Genomic DNA, 12,000 nt, shown 5'->3' with positions numbered 1-12,000 from the left:
CTGAGGCTGAGAGAAGAAAAATAAAAGAGAGGTTGAACACAGCAAAATTCATTGTACTTATGACTGATGGTTCAACAGACAGCTCTGTAAGTCTATGATGGTCTATGTTAGAACCTGTGTGGCAGGCAGTGTGGAGTCAAAGTTTATAGGAATAAAGGCTGTGGAGAAGGCAGATGCAGAAAACATTAACAGATGCTGTCAAAGTGGTCATGGGACACTTAGTGAAGACTGGGAGAAGAAACTGGTGGCGTGGTGTGATGACTGGATCAAAAAACGGTGTTGTCTGTCGTCTAAAAAACGAGAAGAACATACGCTGTGGGAGTCCACTGTATGCCACATCGACTAGAGCTCAGTTTCAAAGATGCAATAAAAGGCATCAGTCTTTTCCAGAGAGCTGAGGAACTTCTGATAGGTCTATACACTTTTTATCACGTCAGTCCCCAAAACCGTGCAAAATTCATCAACAGCTTCAACGAGTTGGCACTGACTACCCTCGTACCCACCAGAATAGATGGCACAAGATGGTTGACCCAACTCCTACGTGCCTTAGACCACTTTTTTAGAGGATACCCTGCTATAATCCAACACCTACAGCAGGTGGGCCTCTCAAATAAAATGCTGATTTTCTTAAGTTAAGCTACACACTGAAACATTTTATGGTTGAATAATTAATGAAATGCCGTAACTGCATGTCATAATTTGCTTAGCCAGACTGACTTACTGTACTATGATTAACCTATGTATGTTTTTGTGCAATTTTAGATGACATCCCCTGGTGGCCAAGGAGTCCGTGAGGTGCAGAAAAGCAAGGCCAAGAAATTAAGCAACACTGCCAAAGATGCTACGGTGGGTTGATTTGATTGTCTGGCTTTCAGTCAGGGAAATGAATTCATTCATTATTCAAAGAAACTGCAAAAATGAAGTTAATAAATCAATAAATCAGTTTGTTGTTGTTGTTTTTTCTTGAAAGTAAAGCAAGGACAAATTAAAAACATTTTAAATATGTTTAGTCTTTGTAGTAGTAATATCTGCGTGTTTTTGCAAAAAGAGTTTCGTGGCCAGTAAAAACATTTCTTGGCCGGTAAAATTTCTCACGTCACTGGCCATTGGCAGGTGTGGCAAAAAGTTTGTTTTAGGCCCTGGTTAGGATTATAGTGTTTAGGATTAGGTTTGAGGTAAGAGTAAAATTTACATTAGGATTATATGGGTTAGATTTAGGTTTGGGGGAAAGTGTAGCTTTAGGATTTTAGTGGGTCCGAGTTCGGATTTGGGATAAGGGTAAAGTTTGGATTAGGATTATACGGGTTAGATTTAGGTTTTAAGTGAAGGGTAAATACAGGTTTAGGATTGTCAAAGTTCAAGTTATGTTTTGGGGCAAGGCTAGGTAGGGTTAGGATTATAGGTATTAGATTTAGGTTTTTGGATAAGGGTCCAAAAATTTAATACACTGTACATTCCCTGTATAAAAGACTTGAATAATTTAGCTTCTTCCCAAGTCAATTTTAACTCTTTCACTGCAAAACACTGAATTTTCTGGGTTTCCGCAGTCTCGCTATTATACACTAGTAGGCGCTATTATGCATCTCCTGAATGAGTCTTGAATGTGCCGATCAAAAACACAGACCAGGAAGATGCAGAAATGAGCGATCTCATTTGTATGCATATGCATATGAAAAATAATGTGATCATCAACACTAACCACATATAAATGAAAACTGCCTAATGTTACTGAGAGAAATGTTGATCCAGGAAGTGATAAAGGCCTGTGCAAGCCATCTACTGAATCTCTGCTTTGATAATATTACTGAATATGATCCAGATGTAGTATTTGATAAAAAAAAAAAGGATTTTCCCATCTTTTTTCTCAAAACGTTGCTTTTTTATGCAACCTACCAACATTCATTCATACTTTAGGTGTACACTCACCCTCTCCTCCTCTTCTCTCAGGTCAGGCATGGTGCTGACGCACAGTGTAACTGCTGTAATGGCCACAAAGACCACCGAAAGGCAGGCAAAGATCTTCCCAGGAATCCCGGAGTGAGGGTTCTCCACCATGTCTCTAAGGCTGTGCATGCACCCAGCCAGACGCCCCTCCTCTGGGCTCCCGACGCCCGGCGCCTCTTCACAGGAATGGGGCGAGGTCAGCTCAGCCTCCTCCTCCTCCTGCCGGAGTCTCTCTCGCTGCTCCTCCTGCCGAAGACGGAGCTTTCTCAAGCAGCACCACTCCAGACTGGCCTCCTCCACACCCCAATACAACAGTTCCTCCTGAAAGGAGAGCGCGCACATCTCCCGCAGCAGACGAAGCTTCCCGGCCGCCAGGAACGTGACGATGGAGCGAAAGGCGCTGGGGCTTCGGTCAAAGAAGAACTCATTGCAGTGTGCGTCATAGTCATCACACAAATCGAGAATTTCCTCAGCATTGCTGCAGCTGCGTAACTTCCCCAAACGTGTCAATGGGAACTCCTCAAGAGTAGACCATGGTATGCTATAACGGATGCCACCCACGTTGATGATGGCAGTACGGTCGACTAAAGCACCCTCGTCCGCTCCAGCTCCTCGATTCCGGAGCACCTCATCCTCCTGTACACCGGGCTTGCACTGCAATTGTGCGCGTTTGTAAAACACACCTTTTTTGCTGCTGATTTCATGCGGATTCTCCAAAGGGTTAAAGTGGAAGGAGGTAAACTGATGATCGGTGCTGCCTGCTAGGAAAGCCACCTCTTGGTACATCTCTGCTGTGTGTGGCTGTGCAGGCTGTACACTCCACAGATTCACAGTCTACCAGGTCACGGTGGTCATCATGGATGAGCTCTGAGAGATAAAGAGGAAGATTTTAATGAAGACTTCCTTTATAGTTCCAGCTCCAGGTTGCTAAGCCCAAGGGGCACAATACAATAAAATTAGCACAGAAAACAACAGATTAATTAGTCCAGATATATCCAAAACACACTGGAAATGCTCAACAACACAAAGAAAATGGTCCCTTGTATACTGCACATACTTAAAAGGAAAGGTTTGCTGATTTTCAACCAGCTTTGTGTCATTAATTTCAGAAGCATACAGAAATGAACACTGTTAACTCTTTTTTAAGATATCTCGTCTTTTATGAGAAAACGCAAAGACGAGATTTTACGGGTCTCTGTGTTTTCATTGTTATACGCTCGGGGAAGCTATTACACATCTTCTGAATGAGACCAGAATCTCCCGATCAAAAACACATCAAAGGAAGACGCAGAAATGAGTGATCTCATATTTAAGCAGATGCATATGAAAAATAATGCGATCATCAACAATAAACAGCATATAAATAAAAAATGCCTAATGTTACAGAGTGAAATGTCAATCCAGGAAGTGGTTAAAGGACTGTGCAAGCTTTGGGGGTGGAAGTGACCTTCTGCATCTATGCTTTGTTCATCAAACTGAATATGATCCAGTGTAGTCTTTGATAAAAATGCTATTTTTTCTGCTTTTTGCTCAAAATGTTGCTTTTTTTTTTATGAAACACCTACATTCAAGAGTTGATAAAATAAAAAGAATGCTTAAAGCTAGAATAAAGTTTTGTTTTGTTCTTTATTTTGATGTATTGCATGTTCAGATATTCATATAACAAAATATTCTGGGGGCCATGAAAATTTTATGTAAATGATCAAAAATGCAGGCAACTTTTTTCAAAAACGCTGGCAGGGAAAGAGTTGATATTTAAGAGTTAATAATATTTTAAATGTAATAACTTGCCTTGCAAATTGCAAATATGCTTATTATTTATCATTTATAATAAATACATTTATTATATAACATTGCAAATATATTTAAATACATGACATACAAGTTTCAATAGAAATGACATCAAATTATATTTGAGTATCTTTATGCTTGTCAGTAACCTTATTTTAAAGACCAGTTATGAAATTACATATAAAGATGTACTGAAATCCTTCTTGAATGGGTCAAAAAGCACTCTAAAGTAAACTACATTTAATATAAATTTAAACTGCAACACATTTTGATTGCAATTAACACGCAACTTAGTCTCTGAAAACCATGGCTTTAGAAGTCTTAATTGCTCAAACGTCACGGGATGCAGTAAATTCATGTCACAACACAAGTTGACTCCCAAAGCGGAGGAATTAATTATGATGTTTTCTTTTCTATTCATGGATAAGTTCCTAAATGAGCCATGTTCTCTACACAATGGCAGAGTAAGGTCCAGTGCTCTCAAATGAACATGGGTATAATTAGTGTGGGTGAATCAGGAGATTTATGAAACAGACCTTCTCACGGCAGAGGATTCAGTCATTCTGAGAAACACAATCGGTTTTACAAAGGCTAGTCAACCTTTTGTGAAATTAAAGCATAATGTATTCAAACAGCATATCTGAGCAGAAAGGCATCTCTGATTTTTGTCTCCCTTCTTATGCATATTTAAGATGTCAGAAATGACGAACGAAAACTGGTGCTATCATGGTGGATGTTAATACACTTCAAATAGCAGCAGACAGAACTTTAAAGTTCACCCAAATCAAATCAAATCAAAACAAATCAAATATTTCTATCCCAAATTTCCCTCCCATTAATATTCTAAATGCACTCTCTTTTAGCACGACTTCTCTACAATTATGATGTTAGCAGCAATTATAGAAACTTTTGAGAATTGTACATGATTCAGCTTCTCGTCTGGGCTTTAATTTTATTTCTTAACATGTTGTTTGAGCCCTGAGGTCTCTGACAATCCAAATGAATCACTGTCGAACTGAAACAGTGCAGAGAAAGATGCCATGTGTTACCGCTCGATCCATGAGTCAATATATGACCCAGCATTTCCTGCATGAAGCTCATACTGCCATCATATGAGCTCAAACTGCACATAATGTGCCAGTTAAAGTAGGAGCCAAGGCTTTTTAAAAATGCTAATGAGCCAGACTTTTCTCTTGTCCAAAGATGACACTAGAAAGCAACGTCTAACAATGATAAATGGTACACAATACATTTGATTATTAAAATACAAAGCAGTAAAAAACTAAACAGTTTTTGTATGAACTACTGTTCAAAGATTTGGGTTGGCAGGATTTTTCAATATTTTTGAAAGAAGTCTCTTATGTTCACCAAGGCTGCATGAATTTGATCAAAAATACAGTAATATTTTTTGTAATTTAAAATAACCATTTTCAGCATCATGATCCTTCAGAAATGATTCTAATATACTGATTTGCTGCTCAAGAAACATGATTGTTATTATCAATGTAAAAAAATAAATTTTATTATCAATGAAAAATAAATCTGTCACGTCTAAACAATATAAATATTGTTTTGTATGTCATACATTACTGTATTATTTCAAAGTAACTTGTAAAGGGTTGCGTAGGCTACATATATGTGGGGCGGATCTATCAAAATAGGGGCGAGACCATTTTGGGGTAGGGGCGTGCTTGTTTTGGTGATTTCAAATATCAACATTGGCTTCCAGAAATCGCTTACCCTGCCTTTAATAATAAGAAATGTTTCTCGAGCAGCACTGGAGACTAGACACTGAAAACTGGAGTAATGATACAAAAATGTATCTTTGCATCACAGGAATAAATTACATTTTAAAATATATTCAAATAGAAAACTAAATTGTAATAATATTTCACAATATTATTATTTTTACTGTATTTTGGACAACTAAATGCAGTAATGCTGAGCATAAGAGACTTCTTTTAAAAGAAAAACTTTTTAACACAAAAGTTTTCATAATTTTCATGGTAAAACACTACAAATTCTACAGTAAAAGACTTGACTATATGGTCAAAAGCTGGATCGAATAGGACATTTAATGTAATTTTATTGAAAAATACTGTTAAATTTACCGTTTTTGAAAGTGATTCATGTTTTATGTTCAGCCCATAAAACCTAAAAACCTTGCTATAGTTTTTTCACTAATGGTTTTTGTTTTTTTTACTTTTTGACTGATTTTTTTTCTACAGTGCAGTAGTATATATATATTTATATATATATATATATATATATATATATATAGGTGCATCTCAAAAATTAGAATATCGTGAAAAACAGCATTTTTTTGTAACATTTCAAAAAGTGAAACTTTCATATATATTTTAGATTCATTACATGTAAAGTAAGACATTTCAAAAGTTTTTTTGTTTTTATTTTGTTGATTAGAGCTTACAGCTGATGAAAGTCAAAATCCAGTATCTCAAAATATTAGAATATTTCCTAAGATCAATCAAAAAAAGGATTTGCAAAGCAGAAAAGTTCAAGTTCTTTAAAGTATGTTCATTTATGCACTCAATACTTTATCAGGGCTCCTTTAGCGAGGCATTATTGAGCCTTCAGCTCATCTGTATTGTTGGATCGACTGTTTCTCATCTTTCTCTTGAAAATATACCATAGATTCCACATGGGGTTCAGGTCAGGCATGTTGGCTTGCCAATCAAGCACAGTAACATCATGGTCAGCAACCACTTGGAAGTGGTTTTGGCAGTGTGGGCAGGAGCTAAAGTCCTGCTGGAAAAGGAAATCAGCATCTCCATAAAGCTTGTCAGCAGATGGAAGCATAAAGTGCTCCAAAATGGTAAATGGCTGCATTGACTTTGGACTTGATAAAACACAATGGACCAACACCAGCAGACGTCACGGCACCCCAAATCATCACTGACTTCACACAGTCTTCCTCCAGACTCCGGACATTGATTTCCAAGTGAAATACAAAATTTGAATTTATCTGAAAAGAGGACTTTGGACCACTGAGCAACAGTCCAGTTCTTTTTCTCCACAGCCCAGGTAAGACGCTTCTGATGTTGTCTCTGGTTCAGAAGTGGCTTGGTAGCCCTTTTCCTGAAGACGTCTGAGCGTGGAGACTCTTGATGCACTGACTCCAGCTTCAGTCCACTCCTTGTGAAACTCTCCCAAGTGTTTGAATCAGCTTTGCTTGACAGTTTTCTCAAGCTTGCAGTCATCCCTGTTGCTTGTGCTCCTTTTCCTACCCAAATTCTTCCTTCCAGTCAACTTTGCATTTAATATGCTTTGATACAGCACTCTGTGAACAGCCACAGCTTTCAGTAATGACCCTCTGTGACTTACCCTCTTTGTGGAGGGCGTCAATGTTCGTCTTCTGGATCATTGCCAAGTCAGCAGTCTTCTCCATTATTGTGGTTTCAAAGAACAAGAGATACCCAGAATTTATACTGTATGGATGGTCATTTAATGAAACTCAAATCTAAATATTCTAATATATTGAGATACTAGATTTTGACTTTCATGAGCTGTAAGCTCTAATCATCAAAATTAAAACTAAAAAACTTTTGAAATGTCTTACTTTACATGTAATGAATGTAAAATATATATGAGTTTCACTTCTTGAAATAAGTTACAAAAAAATGCAGTTTTTCATGATATTCTAATTTTTTGAGAAGCACCTGTATGTATGCATGTATATATATATATATAGGTCCTGTATACATTTATACAGTATATATACAGATGTATTCTCGTGTATAATGCAAACATACAGACATACTGTAAACATGCACAAAAGAAGTCAAAACATTTAAATTAATTTCCCTTAAGGCAAAGAGTGTAAGAGACCGTGTGGGCAGATCTGTCTGCTAGCTTTTTCTTTCTTTCTTACTTTTCTTTCCCACAACTGTTTTCTCTATTAATTACGTTCACAATCACTTAGAATCCAATCTATTCCTTTAGTCCTGTGGGTCTGTATTGAGACCTATAGAAGCGATGGTAAAAGACCACGGAGACTGTCATCACTATTAGCAATCAGCACAGATCAATTCCAAGATGCCTGTAACATTGATTTCCTTTTTGTGAGCTTCATAACAGCACACAGGAGACTGGAGGTCTCCGTACAGACATATGAAAGCACAAGCCACACAAACTCTCCAGCTCAGACGGACAGACAGACAGACAGGTCCTGTGGAGCGCTGAGAGATGAAAAGGTAGATGTTGGGCTGCCATACAGGAGCCTGTATGAGTGATGGTGCCGATGATGAGCGCTGCGGTGCTGTGTGTCTCCCGGGGAAGATGAAATTCAATAGTGCTGATGGGGAGATTTCGGCAATGGCACTTTGAGTTAGAGACTTATAAAAGCACTCATGAATCAATATGAGCTATTTGTGCTTGTTCTTAATAGATGCCGACGCTATTCACATACTGCGCTGTAAAACGGATGGGAAGACAATAAGTGCATTGTTTTCTGTCACTCAGTTTTTGTTTTATGTCTGCAGTGATGATGCGTTGCGCTGCTAGGCAACCCTCAAAGAGTTTATGATAAAACTGCAAGTACTCTTAACAATTTAACACAATAAAAGTTAAAGTGGCATTGTTTATGCATTATGTATTTTTATGTATTTTAATGTTGATATAGAAATCAAATGCATCATATTTCAACATATTACTTTTATTTTAATATGTTTGTTACATATAAGAATCAATAAAAAATACTATTTTAAATTGATATGCATTTACATTCATGCTTTTGTCATCCAAATCATCTTACATTGCATTCAAGGTGCTATTGTTATCAGTTCATGCATTCTCATAGAATCGAACCCATTACCAAGCTGTTGCAAGCAACACGGCCAGAATATGTAATATGTCAAATTCAGAGAAGAAATTAAGAAAAAAAGATGTGCACATCACACTCAGATTAAAATGTCAATTTAGACACTATAAATTTATTCATTTAAAATAAATCTCTGCTGGATAAGTGTGACAGGTTTGGGGTCTGCTTAGTTTCTAATTAAGGGGCCATTTCTCTCGGCAGCGAAAAATACAGACAAAACTGTCAGTTCCTCAGGATTATTTATGAATGAATTTAATAAATAAAGTTGGACAGAAAAACCAAGGGAGTGTCAAGAAGTTTGAAGTGGCAAGAAAAAGTAAGTTTATCCTTCTTGTTATTTTTTAACACTTTAACACAGCAAGAGTGATTCATGTACAGTAGTGCATCTATAGAAATCTCACAGGTTTACAATCAGAACCAAACAAGTTCCATTCAGTCAGCTCTAACAGGCTTTGAAGTCATTTGATTATTTTTGGAAATATATCAAACATAGCTTTTTGAACATTAAGAGAGACAGTGCTTGTACCAAATGTACTTTGCGTCAGGAAACCGCTGTTTCACCAACTCATGATGATAAATATGCCATTATAATAACTGACCCAGATGTCATCCAACAATCAAAGGACTTGTACTAAGCAACCCACTAAAATAAACATGTTAATTGGCTTTTATGTCAATTCAATAGGATGTAATAGGAGGTCAGTGCATGTCTCAGCAGATATCCAGATCAACTCACTCTCTCCTGTATCAAACACACATACTTATATATTGCTGTTGTTCATTTTTTCCACTTTGTCCACACTTTCAATCAAATAATCAGTACATATCTACAGATTTTAAATGATTAATTAATTTCAGTCCTTTATTATCGACATGAAAATATGACAATCCTTACTTCTTGAATGTACAAATAATGATCTGGTAAGCATTAGCCTATATAATACAGTCATATTAAAATATTATAAAGTGTTTTCATCAAGCTTTTAGTTTACCTCTTCATTTAAAATTAATCATATTGTTTTTGCATGACTGATACGACATGGATTCTTCAGTATGGTACTGTTTTTATTAAAAATAGCATTCTTATTATATAACTTTATAGTTTTCCATCTTGAGTAACATCTTGATTTGGCTGAAAACACACTGCTCTCGTCCAAGACAACAGAGAAACAGAACAGAAGAAATGAAACGCATTAATAAAGGCTTTGCATAGCGAATTTCCAACCTGGAACGCGTTTTTGGAATGAACCTGCTGCTGTTATTATTGCGATATTACACACCGAAACAAATGCAAAGTTGAAGATATAAACAGACTCATTCCAAACAAGCCCAGACTCAAGAAATTCACAGTGATCAGTCGACTTACCCGTTTTAAACCCACTGGTTTTGCGCTGCCCTGCTCATTTTCAGCTCGCACGTGCAAGTTGTGCTGTGATGCACAGACGCGCACTTACTTTTTTATCGCTTTCTCCGCATTGCTTTGTGATTTTATTCCAGCATCAGACTGACTCCAGCTCACAGCTCCTCCACAACTGCTGAAGTTCCTCAGTCATCGTGTCAGACCCGGATCTGTTGATGGGTGTTACTGCTGCTCTCGCGCGCGCACTCGAGTCCCCATCTCACCCCGAGCCTGTTTGCTTAGTAATAACGTCGCATCAGCATGCAGAAATACATTAAAACACTTCTCTATCGGATTTCACGGGTTTGCTAATTAAATCATGCTCGTTATGTGTAATCCATCCTGCTGAATGCATGTAGACGAGAGCTCTTTCCAGCTAGTTTTAAAACATTTATCAAAGTATGATAGTATTTTGAAATATCGTCTGCATTACTGTAGCTCAGCTAGAATGGAGAATGCTTTGAAAAATAATACATAAATTAAAACTAGGTTGCATGCATTATAAAACATGAATGTAAGAACATACAAAATCTCATTCTCTCTGATATTTTTGTGTGATTCAGATCTTCTGGACACACAGTCTGGCCACTGAGGGGAGACAGAGAAGTCGATTCTTCTATCACACTGAGTGACTGTCAATAGCATGCAATGTCCATTTCCAAGTTCACAGCTTTCTTTTTATGTCAATTATCTAGAAATGACCTAAGAATATCTGTCAGGTAATATTTGGTTTTACAGTAACTCTCTCACAGCACTTTAAAATAACAGACACTAAGGCACAGTTAATGGCTTCTGCAATGCATTGAAAGCATGACATGATTCCCATGACCTGCTCCGAATTGACTGTGTATTTCTTCTTTACGATCATGTTGCTTTGCTCTGAGTGAAATCAAAAGGAACTATGTATCAAGAGAGCTTTGTAATTAAAGGCTGAGAGCTGATGTGTGGAGAAACTTCTGCTCAGCATCACACTGCTCATTATTGTTTTCTGCATGCCAAACAAACAGCAAACATTATGTAAATCATCTGAGTTTAATGAGAGCGAACTGGTTATGTATTTGACTTGTGAGGAAGAATGTTCTCTGTTTTTCCTTGTATCCGCAAAGTGGATGTTATGTGACTATACAAATTTTTCATGAGATTTGGATGGCCTATAAAATTTTCATTGTTTTGTATGCAAGTTTAAAGTCTTAAAAGTGACTCAACAGTCACTATGGTAATACTTTTTTTTTGGCCAGAAGTGAAGTCTGTCGCTTGCTTAGAATATATAACCATCGAGTATACAAGTGAGACATAGTATCATCATTTAAAGGAATAGTTCACCCAAAACGTAAAATGGGTTAAAAATGTGCTCACCCTAAAGTCAACCAAGATTTAGATAAGTTTGTTTCTTCATGGGATCAGATTTGGAGAAATGTAGCATTACATCACTTGCTCACCAATGGATGCTCTGCAGTGAATGGGTGCCGTCAGAATGAGAGTCCAAACAGCTGATAAAAACATCACAATAATCCACAAGTAATCCATCAATTAGTGTCTTGTGAAGTGAAAATCTGCATGTTTGTAAGAAACAAATCCATCATAAAGAGTTTTTTTTACTTCTAACCATTGCTTCCGGCTAAAATAAAAGTCCATAATATTGCTTTTGCCTGTGAAAAACTCATCTTGTCTGAATCAGGAGTGAAATCATGCTCCGTTTACAAATGAAAACAGTTCCAAACAAATATATCGGTGTATTTTCATGTGCGAGGACAACAGGAGACTTTTTCACTGGAGGGAAGCTTTATTATGAATTATTGACTCGTAGCAACTTAATCTTAATAATGATCGTAATAATGGATTTGTTTCTTACAAACACAGAGCATTTAATTTCACAAGATGTCAATTGATGGACTGGAGTGGTGTGGATTATTGTGACGGCATCCATTGTTGAGCAAATCATGTAATGCTACATTTCTCCAAATCTGTTCCCATGAAGAAACAAACTCATCTTAGATGGTCTGAGGGTGAGTACATTTCCAGAAAA

General features: G+C 37.1%; 1 protein-coding gene across 2 annotated transcripts in view; it reads right to left on the bottom strand.

Moving 5' to 3' along the window:
- The window catches only part of LOC306846887 (voltage-gated potassium channel regulatory subunit KCNG2-like), a 38,305-nt gene extending 28,116 nt beyond the window's left edge, over positions 1-10,189 (bottom strand). Inside the window, exons 1-2 of one of the 2 annotated variants that reach the window (XM_079380574.1) lie at positions 9,942-10,189; positions 1,927-2,811 (exon numbers count right to left, since the gene is read on the bottom strand). In XM_079380574.1, the coding sequence (XP_079236700.1) occupies positions 1,927-2,730 (804 nt within the window). In that variant the 5' untranslated portion in view covers positions 2,731-2,811; positions 9,942-10,189. Of the gene's footprint in view, positions 1-1,926; positions 3,544-9,941 lie in introns of those variants that run through there. The other variant, XM_079380575.1, reaches the window with a different exon arrangement.
- Positions 10,190-12,000: the final 1,811 nt, after the last annotated feature.

This window comes from Barbus barbus (assembly GCF_936440315.1).
Source record: "Barbus barbus genome assembly, chromosome: 27".
In the NCBI taxonomy this organism is placed as follows: Eukaryota; Metazoa; Chordata; class Actinopteri; order Cypriniformes; family Cyprinidae; genus Barbus; species Barbus barbus.
Note: the sequence above shows the minus strand (reverse complement) of the source record. Positions and strands in the feature narration are given on the sequence as shown.